The 18,511-nt window shown below is 41.0% G+C and overlaps 1 protein-coding gene across 5 annotated transcripts in view; it reads right to left on the reverse strand.

Annotated features, from left to right (window-relative positions):
• Nucleotides 1–1,155: 1,155 nt before the first annotated feature.
• GRM5 (glutamate metabotropic receptor 5) overlaps nucleotides 1,156–18,511 on the reverse strand; it is a 381,523-nt gene continuing 364,167 nt past the window's right edge. Inside the window, exons 8-10 of one of the 5 annotated variants that reach the window (XM_074981445.1) lie at nucleotides 14,026–14,121; nucleotides 1,853–1,981; nucleotides 1,156–1,330 (exon numbers count right to left, since the gene is read on the reverse strand). In XM_074981445.1, coding sequence (XP_074837546.1) covers nucleotides 1,156–1,330; nucleotides 1,853–1,981; nucleotides 14,026–14,121 — 400 coding nt within the window. Of the gene's footprint in view, nucleotides 1,982–14,025; nucleotides 14,122–18,511 lie in introns of all 5 variants that reach the window. The other 4 variants (XM_074981437.1, XM_074981451.1, XM_074981425.1 and 1 more) reach the window with 4 other exon arrangements.

Consider the following 18,511-nt stretch of genomic DNA (forward strand, 5'->3'; position numbering starts at 1 on the left):
GCTTACTGAAGAGGAGCTAAACCACCTCTAAGTAGATTCTGACACAGTTTTTTTCGTACATGAATTATGATCATGACAATCCTTCCATCAATAGTTTTCCTTCACTGTAACTCAGATAGCTTTCTCACTATTCTACCATACAGTGTTCACCCTGTTCCTTACGAGCAAAGGATGGGAGGTTGAATAATGATGACATTTTAACTGGTAATGTTACCATAAGCGTGACCATAAAAAGGTGATAATTTCACTAGGGAATGCAGCTATGCTATAGCTCAATAATACTGCTAGAAAGAGAATATTCTCCTCAACAACTTGCCCTGATAAGGGAATTACAAAACAGTTCTCCAGAAAATATTTTTTGCTACTCCATCATTGGCTGGCAACATGGTGAAAGAGTCAGGAAATCGTCCTCACATTTTGTTGCTATGAAGGTGTATCCAGTTTTAATAAACTGACCTTTTAATACATGTAGAAGAGAATTTCATAAACAAATCTGAGAAGTCACTTGTAAAGCCCTCCATATTGCAGTCACACATTGCAAAGCCACAGTTTATTATTATCTACATGTAGGGTATCACCAGAATGATACGCTTCAGCAAAAAGTTTGGTAGTTACTAAACATGTTACTGCTTTTTGAGATCTTCATAGAAAAAAAAGGAGTCTGACATACTGGTGCCAGGTTTGGAGTCTGTTAGAAAATGTACATTCAATGTTTGGTCTTCTATTCTTGATAACAGATCAAGGTTCTCTTCTGGATAAGGAATCAGAGTAAATCAAGAAAACATGGTATAGTTTCTTACCGTCTACTTTTTCATCTTCTGTACACACCATTCAATGTCATACTAAAGCAAAGCACTTGGTATGTAACTGATTTAACAGACTCCTTATAAGCCCTCAAAAATAGATGCAGTGTTTCATAAAAGCCCGTGTTTTGTAAGGCCACGAAAATCTGCTGAAAATGTTGTTTCCTTAAGATAGCATCATGAATCTGATGTTTCCATTTGTTAAATAATCTTATATTACCCTCTCCATTCTTTCCAGGCTGACCCATTGCCTATCACTGTATCTGTGTAAAGACTGGCAATCTTGAAGGCTTGGCTGTCCCCTCTCTACCTGTTCGTAGCTGTAAAGTTCCACTATTGGCTCGAACAACATTCACAATGAAGAAGAACTTTGCGTGTAATCTCTGATGAGAAGCTTGTCATACTTTGGAGAGGATGGGATACAAAGAGCTGATTCTGATACAGGAGAGCTGGGAGATGTGCTCCCAGAATCAATGGAGTCTCTAAAAGGTGAGGGAGGAGTTAAAGCCACCAACTCCTCAAGATCTTGCTTTGCCACTGGGGGTTCCGAAGCACCTTCTTTGATGCTGTCACAGGAAGGTTTCCGAGTGGTCTGTGATGCACCATTGACTTCAATGGCAGGGAGCGGCTGGATCTCTGCAAAAGTGGTCAGTGTTGTAGGAAGCTGGATCTCCCTTGGGATCAGGTAGGAAGAGCACAGAGGAGTGGCCACCATTGCCCCTGGCGTGGCTGTGGAAAGCATCATAGAGTTCAGCTCACTGATGTTGGCTGTGAAGCGTGTGACCACACTGCTGATTTGCTCCATGAGAGAGCCTTGGGAGGAGCTGCTCCGCTGGGCATGCTCTGTCCGAACTGTGGGAACATCGTCATCTGTTCGGCTAACGGAGGCAGTCCTGTGGCTAACTGTGCTGATAGGCGAGGGGGTCTGCGGCTGGTATTGGGCTGGGTACTGCTCTTCTGCTTCCGAGACATCGTAGAGCATTTTGGCACTGGTTTCTGGAAACGCGGCACTGCTGCTATGCCGGCTACTGTCTGTGCTCTTAGAAAAGGGCTTGATCACTGCGGTTTGGTTAGGGTTCTCCTTTTTGTTGATGTGGACTGACAGCCTTTGCCAAAGGTGCGCTCCCCTGCTGCTGCTCTTCTCATTCTGGGCCCAGGTCACTGATTTCCCATTAGAGCTGTGAATAGAAATGAGAGAAGATGATGGCTCACTTTTAGTTTCTAATCACAAACACGCACTTTAACTAGCTCACTACATCACGAACCCAGAGAGCTGACATTCTGGCACTTATACATCAGACAATGGTAAAGGAAATATTACACTACAGAAAAGAATAAGCACCAATGCATGCATCAGTTAAGCAGTGGCTACAAGTGGCAACCCGGTGCAAAGATATTTGTCTTTCATTGGTTACAATAACTTGGTGAATAAACTTCCCTTCTCACATAGATTCTCATTCCTTCTTTTGTATTTGGGGTACAAATTGACTCCTCAGTGCATTATTCTCAGATAATCCCAGACTACGTTAAAAAAAACAACCAAACAAAAAACAGGTAACACTGCCTACCAACTCAGGGCAGCCACAATCTTCCCTGGTCAACAGAAATTTGATTATACAATGCTTTTTGGAGAAACTGATGACTTGTCATTAAAAATTCCAGCAGCATTACCTGTCTAGCTTGTCTGACCATAGTCTGAAAATAATCTGTTATCTTTGCTTTGTATTGAAGAACAGAAAATGAAGATGTGACAATTTGGCTCTGATATTTCTATTATATACACATATGCAATAAGAGTGTGGCAATTTCTCCTTTGGCTCCTCAACTCAGCCTCACAAATGGATCCTGATGTTGTTCCCAAGCACACTTGGAGGCATCAAAATGGTGACATTAGCAGGCGACTGAGGGTAGTGGGCAGTTTTCATTTGCAGCCTAGGGTCAGATTTGTCACTCAGGTATTCCACTCGGGTAACGCACCCAGGATTTTAAATTGCAGGTCATCTCAGAGCAGGAGATGAGGGAAGTAAGTGACCCACAAACTGTACAAGAGCCATTTTTCTGGCCCAACAGCAGGATGAGTTTTCAGACAGTCAGAAACTGTGGCAACATCCTCTGTCCCCTCCTACAAAAGTGATATCCCTTCAAGCCCCTGCCACAAAGACAGACCCATCTCCCCTTGTTCTTTGTTCACAACCTCCCCAGCACCAAGACCACTAGAGCGAGAGGGTTCCCGATCGCTGTCTCTGAGTATGCAACTGCTCTTTCACCTCTTCCATTTCTTCTGTTAGATTGTCCATGGGCATGCACATGGGTGTGCCCGTACAACTCCCATGCATTCACCTGTGGCTCTCAGGCTGAAAAAAGACCATTAGCAATGGAAAGATTTAGCCACAGAAACGGACAATGACTAAGAAATGATGTCCACAATAAAAACATCGGTTTGTACATACAAAATTACATAGAGGCATGACTTATATTCAAAATAAAAGGAATTACAAAGTATTTTGCAACACCCATTTATGCTTGTTTCGGAAACACAAGCAAATTTGAGATGCTGCTTTTGCTAAGACATCTTAATGTGTGTTAAAGCCGGAAGTGACTGCTACACAAGAACATTTTAGTTTGTTCTGTAATAGCTGGCAAACTTTCTAGTCCTAGAACAATGGGAATTTCAAATAGTTCTTCATAAGGTAGTTTGCACTTTGCAGGGTGTTGCTGTTGATTCACTGTCTTGTTAGGGGAACTAAAAACCATTTACTGAACTCTTTCTGGTAGATTGGCATCTCTGGTTATGATATGTGGAGATACAGTGTTTCATGTAACATGACATGCCATGACACCTTTTCTTCACAAACAGGAGCATGAGAAAATCCCCCACATGAACACAACCTAAGCCACCACGGTGCTAGCTGTTCGGAAGCAAATTAATACTAGTCTGTACAATCCTATGTGGATGCATAATAGCCTAAGGGGGAATTATGCCACACTGCGACTGCTGCAAGCTCTGTTGGCACTCATACACAGCTCATTGAATTTCAGGTGCTCATGAGTAAGTGGATACTATGCACCTACAGTTTCCCCATTTCTAGCAAGTGCATGGGGAGTGGGTGGAACTTTGGTGCTCTCCTCCACCACCTTCAGCATGCTGTCCAGAACAGCTGTGCTGTTGTGGAAGGAGCAGGAGAAAGCTAGTCATTGGTGGCTAGTGTAGCTCAGCAGCAAATCACTAGTGCCTTGAAGCAAGGCAGGAAAAGGGAAGGACTTGTGTTTACCTGAAGTGAGGTTCCCACACACTGCTGCATCTAGGGTGACCCACCAATGTGCGGCCCCTTAAACAGGGCAAGAAGAAAGAGGTAATTCTTATCCTTAGCTCTGATACATTCTACTCTTAGCTGTTCTGTCTTTCTGACTCTTAACTAGTGACTGACACTTCAAGGCAAAGGGCCTGATATAAGTCCTGTTCACTAACTGCCAGCTGGTGGCCCAGCCATGTGTGGTTGTAAAGGGGGCATACAGGGCAAGTAATAGGAATAAAATTCCCCATCTATCTGCGTGGCCTCTTTGGTTCCTGTGCTTGGACCAACAGCAAGCAGACTCCTGGAGTCCCTACACATTTGACAAGTTAGAAGAGAAGGTGAATGAGTTTTGAATTAGTTGGGGTTGGGGCTGGGGGTAAAGAACCAAGCCAGCATAGGCAGGGGAGGGGGAAAGAAACCAGGAGAAGTATTTTTCAGCAGAGGGGTGCAGTGGCAGACTGAAGGTGTGCCTATACTTACCATAAGGTTGACTTGGTTAAGGTCACTCTTCTGGGGTTTGATTTTGCGTGCCTAGTGTGAACACGCTAAATCGAACCATCAGGGCTCAATGGTCCACCCTGGTACTCCTCATTCTTGCAAGGAGTAAGGGAGACTGAAGGGAGAGTTTCTCCCATTGACCTCCTTCTGTGTGGATGGCCTGATAAATCAATAGTAGATACATTGATTACAGCTATGCAATTGTCATGGCTGGAACTGCATATCTAAGATCAACTTTCAGGACTGGTGTAGACCTGCACTGAGTCTTTCAAGAAGCAGTTGTGACTCTCTTGAGTTCCAATTCCTTCTGTGGGCCTGGTTGATATGGCTGTGTACTGCCCTTTACAGAGGGATACAGGAAAGGCCTCAAAATATCTGCCTCTGTGACTAGAAAAAAGGACCACTGGCTTTGCATGGAATTTTCCTGTGGAATCCCTGAGTGGCTTTGCCCTTAACTATTTCAAGTCCCCTGGTATAACAAGCTGAACTTAGCATGTACCAACGGCATACCAATTTATCCATTCAAGAAAAGCCCAGACATGAACAGCCAACAACAGTACATTTAGCAATAATTAGAACATTAATTTCAGACATCCAGCTTCTCTGATACATCCTGCTGCTCCTATTTCCTATTCTATGACCTAATGCAAAATTAACAATGTTAGAAGGAGAACTGATCTTTCTAATCTTTCAGTAGAAGTAATTAGTCTTTATCCTTTGACGGCCGAGTGATGCTTGGTAGGGGTCTGTGATGCATGTTGTGATTAAGGGATGGCTGTGCAGGATTGATTAAAGTATCACCTCTTTAAGTCCTATTCCAACTACTGTACATAGTGCCATGTTAACTAAATGACATCACAAAATACATGCTTGATAAAGAAATAAATAGATAGACAACAACATAGACCATGATGCCTGCTAATGGACTATCACAAACAACTCTTTACATTTATTGGACCAGACTATGCCCTGTTCCATTAAGTGATGGGGACCTTTTGGTAAGTGATACTAAGTCAAGATTCTTACCAAGAAATTTTGATTCCTGTCAGTTTCAGCTTCCAAATGAATACCAAAATGTCTTGTGCAGCACAAAATATACATTAACATGCTAGTCTGCCACGCAACCCTCTTGGTTCCATTATTTTCCACTGGGCAGATTATTGATTACGGTTCAGGGATACAGATTTTGTGCCACAATGCAAATCACACACTTATTTCTGTGCAAGGAATGTTACTTACTGGTGGAACATGTTATGTTTTTATTTCTTTTTCACATGGTGGCTAACTTTAGTTTTATGTACTGGGTGCTCTCAAGACCTGTCATCATAATAAATTTTATTCTTAGGCAGTTTGGGCTACCATGATCCAACACATACAAGAAATGTAAGGCTTTAAATGAGGTCTTTGGAGTCCCTAATATCCATATCTTCCTCTACAACTGTCCACATCCTTCTTATGAAACAGTAGATTTCTTACATTGTTTATTATTTTTACTCTTTAATTTTATTGGCTTCATTTATATTTTTTCATTTCTTAAAAACACCGATTCACTAGCCATAAAAAAGCTAATGAAAGTCCATTGTAAGATAATGTTTTCCTCGCTCTGTTTTCTTCTTTATTAATGTAGCACATATTATTTTGCCCTTTTTTTGTTGATGTAAAAAATTCTGCTTGGTTTTGCTCCTGGTGTTTCTTGACATCTAAAAAAATGGAAATGTTCTTAGTCAACTGCCCTTAAAGACTTAGCAAAGGAAGCATGAGGGCAAGGACTGTGCTTTGTGTAGGGGATAAACAAAATAGAAGGAAATGTACTGACCCACAAACTGGAAACCCTTTGTTAATTTTATAGCAAGATTGTCAGTCTCAGAGATTACTTAATCTTGATAGTAATTTGGTGAAACATTTCAGCAGTATTGATATACTGTATATATTGTCTTCCTCTCTTTTTACAGTGGGCAATTTACTGTACACCAAAGCGAGCTGAAAATATCATTTATTTTTCTTACTAATATCTGTTGGCTACAGAATGTAACTATATTTAAGCCCCATGGAATTCCATGGTTATGAGACAAAGAGCTACACATTTAAACCTATAAATTTATTGAAAACAAAATAAAATGAAACTGCATTTTTAAAAGCTGCCTAAAACTGTACAGTCCAGAATCAGCCTCCAGTTACTGTTGAGAATCTGAAATTAGTTGGCTGATTTCAGTGATGTTATTCTGGATTTTTGATCCAAACCTTGACAAAGCTTTGGCCTGCACACATGCTTCCACAAAAATGAAAAGGTTTCAGTTAAAAGCTGTTTCATTGTTTTGGTGCAAGTGTAGGTATGGATGACCTTGTTTCTGAAGAAAACTCAATTAGCTAAAGTTGGCAACAAAACTGACTTTCAGTTCTGTTCCTAACCTAGTGTGCCTATATGCAGACTTGTACAGAAATAATCATATTATGCAGCTAATGTAGTTAAGGTATTGTCTTACTCCAGCTATTTAATGAGAGGCCCCTCCAACTTTCAGAAAAACCTTTGTCAACAGCCCCTTATGCCTGAATTTTTTCAGGTATAAAAGGACTGGCAACAGCTGGGGGTTTTGCTGACAGAGTTTTTTGTTTTGTTTTTTTCCCCCGGAAGAGATACATCTGTATGGCCTGTTTACTGCTAGCAGTGAGCTCTCATGCAGCTATGCTAATGAGCCATGGGAATATGCTAATGAGCAGCCATTTGCGAGACTGCTCATTAGCATGAAGCTGCCGGCAGGACATCTCCATGAAGACCCAGCCATAGAAAAAGTATATTTTCTGAAGAGTGCCGTTGCAATCTTTCTGTTTTATTGGTCTCTTAGAAAATTGCACTGTCAGCAATGACCATTTCCTTCACCTTGGTGGACAACCTAAGGAATCCTGGTCATTTGCACCTTAAAGCTAATGCTTCCAGCTTCCTTTGGAATTTCTGTTGGAATGTCTTTGGTGCGTACTACCTATTAATTTATCCTTGTTCTGAATTACTCTGTTATACAGGGTTGAGCAGAAATGTGCCCTGGATCCTGCTTTATGTTTCTCAAGAAGCTCCTCCTCTCTGAGGAAAACATCTTGCCAAGGAAGTGTGTGAGTCCAGGAGAGGAAGAGTTAAGAAAAGTATTTAGTTTCCCCCCCGCCCATGTTTAATGAATCATTTGATTGCTCTGGATTGCTTTTGATGGGAGACTCAGACAAGTCATGTAGCAGGAGTAAGCACATAAGTTCTTGACACTGCTCACCTGTTGTGCCTCTTTTAAGGCTCTCCTCACTTTTTCTAGCCGGGCTCAAACCACACTTGGAGCAGAGTTCCCTGAGTATAGGGATGAGGGCTGCTTGCCTGGGTTATAGCCATATTCAAAACAGAAGCTCTGAGGAGTGAGAGGGCATGGTCGCAGGATAGAGGAGGAGCATCTCTGACCTTCTCCACTGGCCTTACTCACAGGCCCTCCTTAATTGCCTGTGGTCATTGGCAGGTAGACTGACCTAGTCTTTTTGACGGTGATCTTAGTTTGCACCAGCTGGGCAGCTGTTGGGATCAGCCATGGAATAAGCACCTCAGCACTTTTTTGAGGAGGCCATTCTGTTGGGTCCTCTTCATTGAATTCCAATAGCCTGTGAGATCTGAGAGCTGAAGTTGAAGGGAAAAGAAAGCCCTTGCACCCAGAATCTGAGGGGCCCCTGCTGCAGCTGTAATTTGGATTTCCTCAGCTGTGGGGGTGGACAGCACAGTAACTGGGGGAGCTGCAGGAGAGGAAACAGAGAGCAACAGAAGGAAAATAGGATGGAAGAACAAATTGTTTCACTGCTGAAGTAGTGGAGAGGCCTGAACGGAGGCCCTGAGCTACCTTCCCAGCTCAGGATGGGCAGACACTTCTGGCAACATACTAGTGGGTAGGCCATCTGGGCTCACACAGACTGACCACTTCAGTTGCCTTTGGACAGCCAGCAGGAGAGCTGGTGGCAGGTGTAGAGACACATCTCTTGGAGGCTGGTCAGAATTTTAATGACCAGTTTTACTAAACACAGCAAATAAAGTGAATAAATAGTTACATCATTATTTCCCCCAATGACACTGTAATTCCATTGTGCATAAGTAGCTCACTAGTGACATATCTATCAGGCCATACAGCTTAAATGACTCCTCTGCGGTGTGCTTTGTTGAGATAAGAGGTAACAAAACAAATCAGACAGGGAATAAACACTGAATCACACAGAGCAAGCATCCATTTTGTGTTCCGGAGGGAGCAGTGACCCATTCCAGTTTCATCACATATTGGTCATGTGACAATGGCAAAGAAAACAAAAAAGAGTTGCTTTCTTCTAACACTGAACAAGGAACTTTGTTAATATTATTCCACAAGACATTCCCTGAGACACAGGGATACCTGGGAAGAGATACATGGCACAGGTACTCCGAGTCTGATATCTACATACTTGTTCACCCAAGAACACCATGTGGGGTCTCGACTGAAAACTTGAGTCATTCTGGTCCTTATGACCCTGCAACATGTAAGTATAGATAATATGTCAGGAGTTATGGAAAATATATGGAAAATTTAATGTGGGTAAGTGTAAGGTAATGCATGTTGGAAAAAATAACCCAAATTACACGTACTACATGATGGGGTCAAATTTAGCTACGACAGATCAGGAAAGGGATCTTGGAGTTATAGTGGATAGTTCTCTGAAGACATCCACGCAGTGTGCAGCGGCAGTTAGTAAGGCAAATAGGATGTTAGGAATTATTAAAAAAGGGATCGATAATAAGACAAAAGATATCATACTTCCCCTATATAAAACTATGGTACGCCCACATCTCGAGTACTGCGTGCAGATGTGGTCTCCTCACCTCAAAAAAGATATATTGGCATTAGAAAAAGTTCAGAAAAGGGCGACTAAGATGATTAGGGGCTTGGAAAGGGTCCCATATGGGGAGAGGCTAGAGAGACTGGGACTTTTCAGTTTGGAAAAAAGGCGATTGAGGGGCGATATGATAGAGGTATATAAAATCATGAATGGTGTGGAGAAAGTGAATATAGAAAAATTATTTACCTTTTCCCATAATACAAGAACTAGGGGACACCAAATGAAATTGATGGGTAGTAGGTTCAAAACTAATAAAAGGAAATTTTTCTTCACACAGCGCACAGTCAACCTGTGGAACTCCTTGCCCGAGGAGGCTGTGAAGGCCAGGACTCTATTAGGGTTTAAAAAAGAGCTTGATAAATTTTTGCAGGTTAGGTCCATAAATGGCTATTAGCCAGGGATAAAGTATGGTGCCCTAGCCTTCAGAACAAGGGCAGGAGATGGATGGCAGGAGATAAATCACTTGATCATTGTCTTCTGTTCTCCTTCTCTGGGGCACCTGGCATTGGCCACCGTCGGCAGATGGGATGCTGGGCTTGATGGACCTTTGGTCTGACCCAGTATGGCCGTTCTTATGTTCTTATGTTCTTATGTTCTCAAGGCCTTGTGGTTCACAGTGGGTGCTGATTTACAGTTTGAGCCAAATGCTAAGGAAGGGGTCCTGAGATTTTTCCAGAGGGGAAAGTTACAGGAAGAAATAAACCAGCAGGCGCAAGCTCTGTTTACATGACAATGTGTCACTGGGAACTATAGCTAAGGCTTAGTCTACATTAGGCAGGCAAGCTGATTGCCGAGATACAATTCTAGCTAAAGCTACCCTGTAGCTAGAATTGACTTATCTGCAATCAACTTACCTGGCGATCTTCACTAAGGAAGGTCAATGGAAGAGTTTTGACTGTCGACTTCAGTTACTCCTTGCTATACTGAGAAATACTGGGGTCACTGTCGACACCTGATAGGTTGATTGTATGTGTCTTCACCAGGCACGCAAAATTGAACCCCTGAAGATTGACCCTGAGTGGGTAGATCTTCCAGATAAAGTAGATGTGGCCTAAGAATGCAAAGGAAGAAGAGACGACCTGCCAGTATGTTCTATCTCATGACAGAACAAGAACTGCCCACCTGATTGAATGCAGGCTAAAAACTTCGGGTGAGCTAAGCTTCATTATTCCAAGAAAATGTTTGGTTAATGAAGTTTAGGCTCCAGAAAGTACATCATGATTTTACTTTATATGTTACTATTTGTTTTCATTATTTCTGCTTGTTTCTTCTCGAGTCTTTGGTCTTATACAATAAATATTATCTTGTAATTACTGTAGCAACTCTTGGATACATGGAGTTGAGTGGCGTGGTCATCCTGAGGTGTGGTAAGCTGGGATGCACTGTTCTTTGGGAGCTGCAGATCTGTGAATTAGGCCTAATATAATGGCCTAAGATTAAAATTGATCAGGATCCCAGAGTTAACATTTTTCTTCTTTTACATAGACCACCCTAACAGCCAGCACTAACACAGGTGTGCTTTACTCTCCATCTGAAATATGGCACTTCCAGCAGCACAATCCTCAGTCTCCTCCATGTGGGCATGCAATCACTGTGATTCAGAGACAGAAGAATTTCAGCTGTTGAACCACCAACTCCACTTCCTATAGTAACTAAGTATTCTTCATCCTTGCTTAGCTTAGGCCTGATCCAAAGCCTATGGAAACTGGTATCTTCTTTGATTTTAATGGACTCTGCATTACATCACTTACAACATCTGTTGAAGTAAATGTGGAGAAAGACCATATCTCCTCTTTAACATGAAAGCTATACACAGAACACACCCACACTCGCCCACGTTAGCAGAAAGATTTAGTTCTCTCTAGATTTTGTTTTTGGTTGCTAGACTTATCTTAATTCATTATCCAGCATTTCGGCAATTTTGGGTGTGTGGCTTGACTGATATATTATTGCAGAGACATTTATTCACATAGGATTTATGTCATTTTTGGAAAAATCACTTCTGAATTATTAATCTGCTGCTTATTTGCTGCATTTAATGAAGCCAGTAATTTAAATGCTAAATCATACCAATGCTACCAGGACTCCTACTTTTCAATTGCCTCATAAAACAGTCCATTTCATAATTGATGTTTATACGATGAAGGTGAAAGATGCTTGTGGGTGATTGAGAACAGATTAACCCCCTTTACATATAGAGTAACTTGCAACCAGTAACACAAAAATAACCACTAACATTTACACAGATCTTTCCATCTTGAAGAAGGCATAAAATGCAACAATAGGGATCATTTATCCACCTCAGAAATGTACCCACATTTAGTTTGGAATACAGTAGCAATACTGCACAAGAATTTTTAGATGGGAATAATGTTATGCACTTAAAACTACAGGGGGGATTTTAAGACAAAAAGATGTAACTGGAACTTGTAAGCCCCACAGTTGTGAAAAAATCTGATAGAATATTTAAATCATCCAAAAATGATCAGATCCTGATTTCTGTTTGTTTCCTCACGACTTCAAGGATCATTGTGCCTCTAGGCAGGGGTTAGACACCTACTGAAGAGGGAATGCTACTCTGCTTTCTGCAGCACCTATGTTTTCTGTTGAAGTCTCCCATCCTATTTAGTTCTGGCTCTAGCTAGCTTCTGGGAGCTGATAGGACCACAGTCTGAGCTAGAATGGCTGGAGACAAAAATAGGCAGCCTTACAATGCAAATCTACTATCTATTAAACAACAAATATTCTTAACTGTTTCAGTAGGTCTTAGGAATGACACTCTTGCTATAGAAGTATTACACTGATAAAGCTTCCAGTCTTTCTGACTATTAGGGCTTCATCTTTCACAGGAACCTCTTTCTCATCTCTACTTGGCTCAGATGGATTATACTCTGGAATGCACATAGATTCTTCACTGTGAAGATATAAGATATAGGGAGAATTTAAATATATCGTTTTCTATAGATAGTTTTATATGCATTGCTTTATACATGTTGTTTTTATATATGGAAATATTTGTAAAAAGGGGAACTAGACTAAACAATGAAATACAACTGACATTTACAGGAACTTGTTTCCTTTTCAATTATCTGTTATTCAGTAACTAGAAATTGCTTTTAAGGGGAAAAAACAAATCTAACTGCAGACAACGCAAGTTAAAAAATATCCCCAAAGAACAGAATGCAGAACACAGGTGGGTTGACAAACAAACAGCAGGTGTTGATAAATTTGAAACAACCACATGTGAGTGAATGGTGCTGACATTATTTAAGCAGCCAGGATCCCCAGAGTGTGCATTGTTATAATCACATGCCTTGTGTGCTTGAGTGAGTGTTGTTACACATGGGGGGGGAACTTCCTGCTTTGTGCATCTTGGAATGCCTCTTGCAATTATAGGATGGCTCTCTGGTACAAAAATCAGAATGCCTTTGCTCACCTATTATATTCAGGTTACATTTCTAAGTAGTTTATAAAGGGTTAAATACATCTTTTAAGAACTAGTAAATCAAATTGTTATAGACTACCATAGACTCTAACAGGTAAATAAGATTATTATTAACATGGTTTATAATAATCCTCCTTCTACCAATATACCCATGTATGGCACATGCTACTTGGCTGTAACACACATCATATTAATCACATATTAATTGAACAAGTAAAGTGGAATTTCCATCCCATGGAAAATGTCAACACTTCAGTATACCTGGGATGAAAATTAAAATTCTTTAAATATTTTGTGGAATGAAATATTACAAAATACTGTGACTGAGAAACCTGGGGAGGAACCTCATAGAAATGTTTCATTTCGCTAGTATCAAAATATTAAAATATAAAATACTACCTACAGTGAATATACATATAATATTAACATATTATAGACTGATAATAAAATGTTCTTTAAAAGTCAAAACGAAATGTAATAGCATTAGAAAATCTAAATAAAACAAAATTGAATTAAAATAAAAGCACAAAAATGAAAGTAAATAACTCAAAACGAAAAGCTCCATTTTGATTTTGAAAAATGGTGAAGATTTCCTGTCAAAAATGTTGACATCAGTACATGCCCATGAAACATTTCAATTCTCACAGCCAACTGTTCCATTGATTTTTCTCCAATTAGTTCTCTTCATTAACCCTTTATAAGCTATTTATTAACATAAGCCTTTCTGTAAAGTCTGATTCACATTTAGATAGAACTCAGCATTTGCTTGCTTGACAGTTAGACAGCATAGTCCTCTTGCTAATTGTTACCTTCTAGGTGGGTGGGCCAAGAATGTAAAAGTGTAAAGTTTCTCTTCTCATGAGCCTCATATTTGGACAACATCATGAATGGTTCTGATCACTCAAATGAGCAGGGGTATTTTTGCAGATGAAACATAACATTTAAGTCAGTGGCAGCCAAGCCTTTTTTTGTTTGGACATACTATGTGGGATGCACAGTCATTACAGATAGAGGATCTGGGCCAGAATTGTCCCACAGGTGCTCCACAGAGCTCACAGACATATCACACTATCCCCAGGCCACTCCACTGTTTGCTTACCTGCTCATTGTAGCTCTCCCACCATTTCCCATACTCCCTTTTGGGGTGAAACACTCTATTTCCGACTTGTGCTGGGCCAGCCTCCTGCCTTTGTACCTAACAAATCATGACAACAACAGGAGCAAACAGAAAGAAGTGATTTGTGTGCTCAGCTGCCACCCTGTGCCACAGCTGCTGTGCAGAGGGCCACACCTGGGACGTTTGCTATTGCAATAGTGAATATTGTACCAGCCCACCTTAGGGATATTGGAGAAGCTGCATGAGGTCTCCAGGCCAGTGCTCAACACAAGCAGGAGTGTACGAGAAATGAACTCAAGCACTTTGCTACAGCAGAAGCCAAGTAAGTCTGCAGAGTTAAACCCAAACCAGCCTTTTCCTTCTAGTATTTCACTTGTACCAGGTAAATCAGATGCACAGACCAAATGGAAGATTAAGGGAATGAGAATTTGAAATTAAGGTGCAAAGGGAAGTTAACTAGCTGCTCCAGGGTCACAAAGGACAAGGCCTGCGTTCTCATACCCAGTTAAATATCCCTCACTAAATAACTGAGCTCTGCACCTTTGTGGCATCTAACTCATTCTCTCTATTTGTGAAGCTGGAACGCTGACCCTTGTTTGGATCACTCTGAGCACAATTTAACACTATGAATGTTTTAGCAGAATGTCCATAGCCCACACTTGGATAGCAATTGGTACTCAAAGGTCTAATTTTTCCCTATGCAGAAGATGAGTGCAAGGTCTGTGAACCCCTTACATCCTCAAAACAGAATTACAGTGCAACATAATGGAAAAGTCTTGGGCTGGCTCCCTGCACAGTGGTGAATTTCACTCGAATTGGTTCAGTTTTAGTGGCCTGGGCTCAGGTACAGTAACTCCTCCCTTGATGTTGTAGTTTTGTTGCTGAAAAATGCTACTTTAAGCAAAACAATGATAAGCAAATCCATGAATCCCATCAGAATTAATATAAATGGGGGTGGCAGTTTGGTGCTGGGGGAATTTTTTCAGCACACAAAAGGCATTATATACATGTAGGCTACATCTACAATAGAAGCATTTGTCTCCAGAAGTCACTGTTGGAAGAGCTGTTCCAAGAAAACTGCTTTGATCTGATTTATCAACAAAAGGGCCTCCCAGAGCATCTACATGGCTTTTTTGTTGACAGTTTCTGTCTACAAAACGCTTTTGGTGGGTAGATGCTCTGTGTGTGTTGTTGACAAAACCCCAGTTCTGTCTACAAAGCTCTCTGGAGTAGACATAGCCATACTGTTTTAAACAATTTAAACTTGGTTTAGCCCTCAAGGGTTAATGTGTTGTTAATGTAGCCTCACACTCTAGAGGCAGCAAGAAATGTGACAGGAGGGAGGAAATACAATAGATGCAAGGCACTCGCTGCAAACACTTCCCTGCTGAAATGCGGTATGGAGTGGGGACTCAATGAGCACAGGGTGGTGGGACATTCTGACATTGACACCCCTGTTTTACCTCCCCCTCCCAGCAAGCAGGAGGCTTCTGGGAGCAGCTCCCAGGAAGAGGGCAGGAGCATCAGGGAAGTGATGGGAGGGGTTGATGAAAGCTGCATACTTTACAGGGAACTCAGGGTAGCTCAGAGGTGGCTGCCAGTACACCCTGCTTCCAAGCTCCCAGGAGGACAGGTTATTTTTCCAGAAAATACTGCAAGTAGTGGGCAAAGCCAATAGGCAAATGACAGAAAAAGGGACTACTGTGCAACTTGAACAAGAATTTGCTCTGATAGATAAGCAATGTAACAATGAAACAGTGTTAACCAGGACAACCTTAAGTGAGGAGTTACTGGGCCCATTTAAATGCTGAATTTGAGGTTTTGAAAACCTACAGCAATTCTCATACTGAAAACGCAGCCCTCTCGCTTTACATGTTTGCTTGTGATATTCCATTGACAGATGCCATGATCTGCATGGCTGATGTTTAGCAAAAGTCGTTAAAGCAAATCTATTTGGGATGATGCCAGATAGTTAACCTGATAGTTATGACATGAGAGCTAACAGAACCATGTAGGATCATGTAGCTAATTTATTAACCTGAAGGGAAGCCAAGAAGCAAAAGGCTAATCCAAAGCCAGGAAACACAGGAAAACAGCAACAACATCAGTGCAAACAAAAAGGGAGCAGGACTTTGTGTGGCAGTCACATGAAGTGCTGGGGAGAGAGAGACCATGCCATAATGAGTGGCAAAGGACAGAAGTAATATAGATCAGCCAAAAAGTTAGTGTATCAGTGAGCGGGAGACTGCCATGTGGAATGTGCTCAGTGTAGTAAAATCTTGTTATTTAAAGATTCTAAATGTGAATCACTTCCCGAAGGAAGAAGCAATGATGCTGTAAAGAACTGCTACCAAAGATTCCCAGCTAACCCATCGTGCTATATGTGAAGTGTTCCCAATTATGAATGAAGACCATGCATGATACATGCATCTGAACTGCAAGTTGATTCTTACAGTGGAGGAAAAAGTTGACGGGCTTCAGTTGCAATCACTGAAAGATATAAAAGGAAGTCAAACAGGATCACACTGGTACTTCCCATTCCACAGGAACCTTAGAAGAAAGCAAGCAAGCAAGCTTGAATTACACAGAAAAAAGAGGAGATAATAAAAGGTGAAGGGATGTAACATTTTGGAGGTAAGGGGAGAGAGAGAAAGATGGATTTGTTTAATCTTGGCACCAAAAATAGATACACTGCTCCCAGAAAGACAGAAGGAAGAAAAGACCTAAAGCAATCCAGGAAGGTTAGAGGGCCAACTACTGACCTTGAACTGAATAAAGAAAAGCAGCCACCAGAAGAAACAAGGAGATAAGTGTTCCTGATTGGTAAGAAAATAGTGAGGAGTCTAGTGAGGAGTCTAGGCTGGGACACTTGTAGCTCAGGTAAAGAAAACAGGATAATTTTCAGTCCCCCAGATCCCATGATAATTGTCATAATCAGGACACTGAATCTTGGAAAGATTGCTGGGAGATCCCAGTGATTATAGTGTTTTTGAGGCACAATGGCACTCATAAAGGAGACGATATGATCAAGGGATGCTTGGAACAAGTGATCTGATCCATGGTTGCTCATGCAGCACTAATTTCTGCTGGTGTATTCATGTTATTATGAACTCCCTGGACAGCTCTCTCCCTAGCCCACTCCCTAAACTATAGGAGAAAAGAATCTCAGAGCACATGAAGATGATGAGTTTCTCTGCATGGCTTCTGTGGAGCCTGTGTGCTGGCACGTAGTGGAACTAGGCAGGTTTGTTAGGATGTTGGATTTTCGGTGACTAAGGAGGGCAAGGAAGGTGGGGCATGACTTTACCTTAATAACATTTTTATTTGGAAACACTATAAAAGGTTTTGTTTTTTTTCCAGTTGTTAAATGCATTTTTTAAAAATTCAATCTTAAAACACAATACAAACAAAAACCACTTCAAACATATTTTTCCTCAATCACCATTAAAGAGTGCTAAACAAAAATTAATTTGCACATTAAATACAATCATATGGAGTGACGCCAAACCAAATTCAACTTAACCACCTATGTACCAGGGAATTTTTGCTTTTTTTATGTTGGCACCTTAATTATATAGAACATCATGATGAATCTGTGTGGCAGAAAGTATAGGAAAGATTTGATCCTGTGCAGAGGGCTAGTAAAAAGACCATGTACCACTTGAGCTACATTTTGTAGGCTTAAATGGAGCAAAGTTTTTTCTGCTGTTTTTCAGCACAAGGATGAATTTCATCCAGAGGTACATGTGTTGTATATCAATAGTAGGAAATTTCGTAAACAATCCATCATGTATATCACTTCTGCACTTGTTTCATTTACAGAATTTCCATTGACAGTAGAGAGGAACTTTAAAGGTGATCTGAACTTTACATGGGTGACCAGCAGAGTACCATGGAGAGAAGAGTTTGCTTGCAAGCTGAAAAGCAATATGATAATATGGTGTGAACTGCTGATGGCATCATGATGTTAGATAGAAAGCCTTAAGGAAGATGATCACATATAAGAAAATAATGTCCAAATTCCTCAGGAATCTCTCAGGGAAAATTCCCATTGAAGACTAACAAGAATTCAGCAATTGGGTAGCCAACATAAATATAGGAATTGCTATCATGGATCAGCGCAGTGATCTATGTAGATCTGGCACTAAGAATAGCCATGTGTTAGGCACATTTCTTTGGACTTGCCCTGTCTAATATAAATATATATCAACAGGCATAGTACTACTACGATCCTACCAAAACAAGACACTCTACTGCATGTGTTTCTCATTCCAGGTAGAGCGAAAAACAACCAACCTGTGCCAGATCTGGTCATGTTGTTTAATATACCACTGGAAGGCACTTAATGTATGGTTATGAGCATGGTATAAAGATCTATGTAGAATAGAAGTACCAATTACATAGAAGAAAGTGAAAGAAACTTTGCAGTAGGCAGTTATGGGGTAACCTATCTGCAGAGAAAGTTTCC

The sequence above is a fragment of the Carettochelys insculpta genome, chromosome 1 (assembly GCF_033958435.1).
Source record: "Carettochelys insculpta isolate YL-2023 chromosome 1, ASM3395843v1, whole genome shotgun sequence".
Classification (NCBI taxonomy): domain Eukaryota; kingdom Metazoa; phylum Chordata; order Testudines; family Carettochelyidae; genus Carettochelys; species Carettochelys insculpta.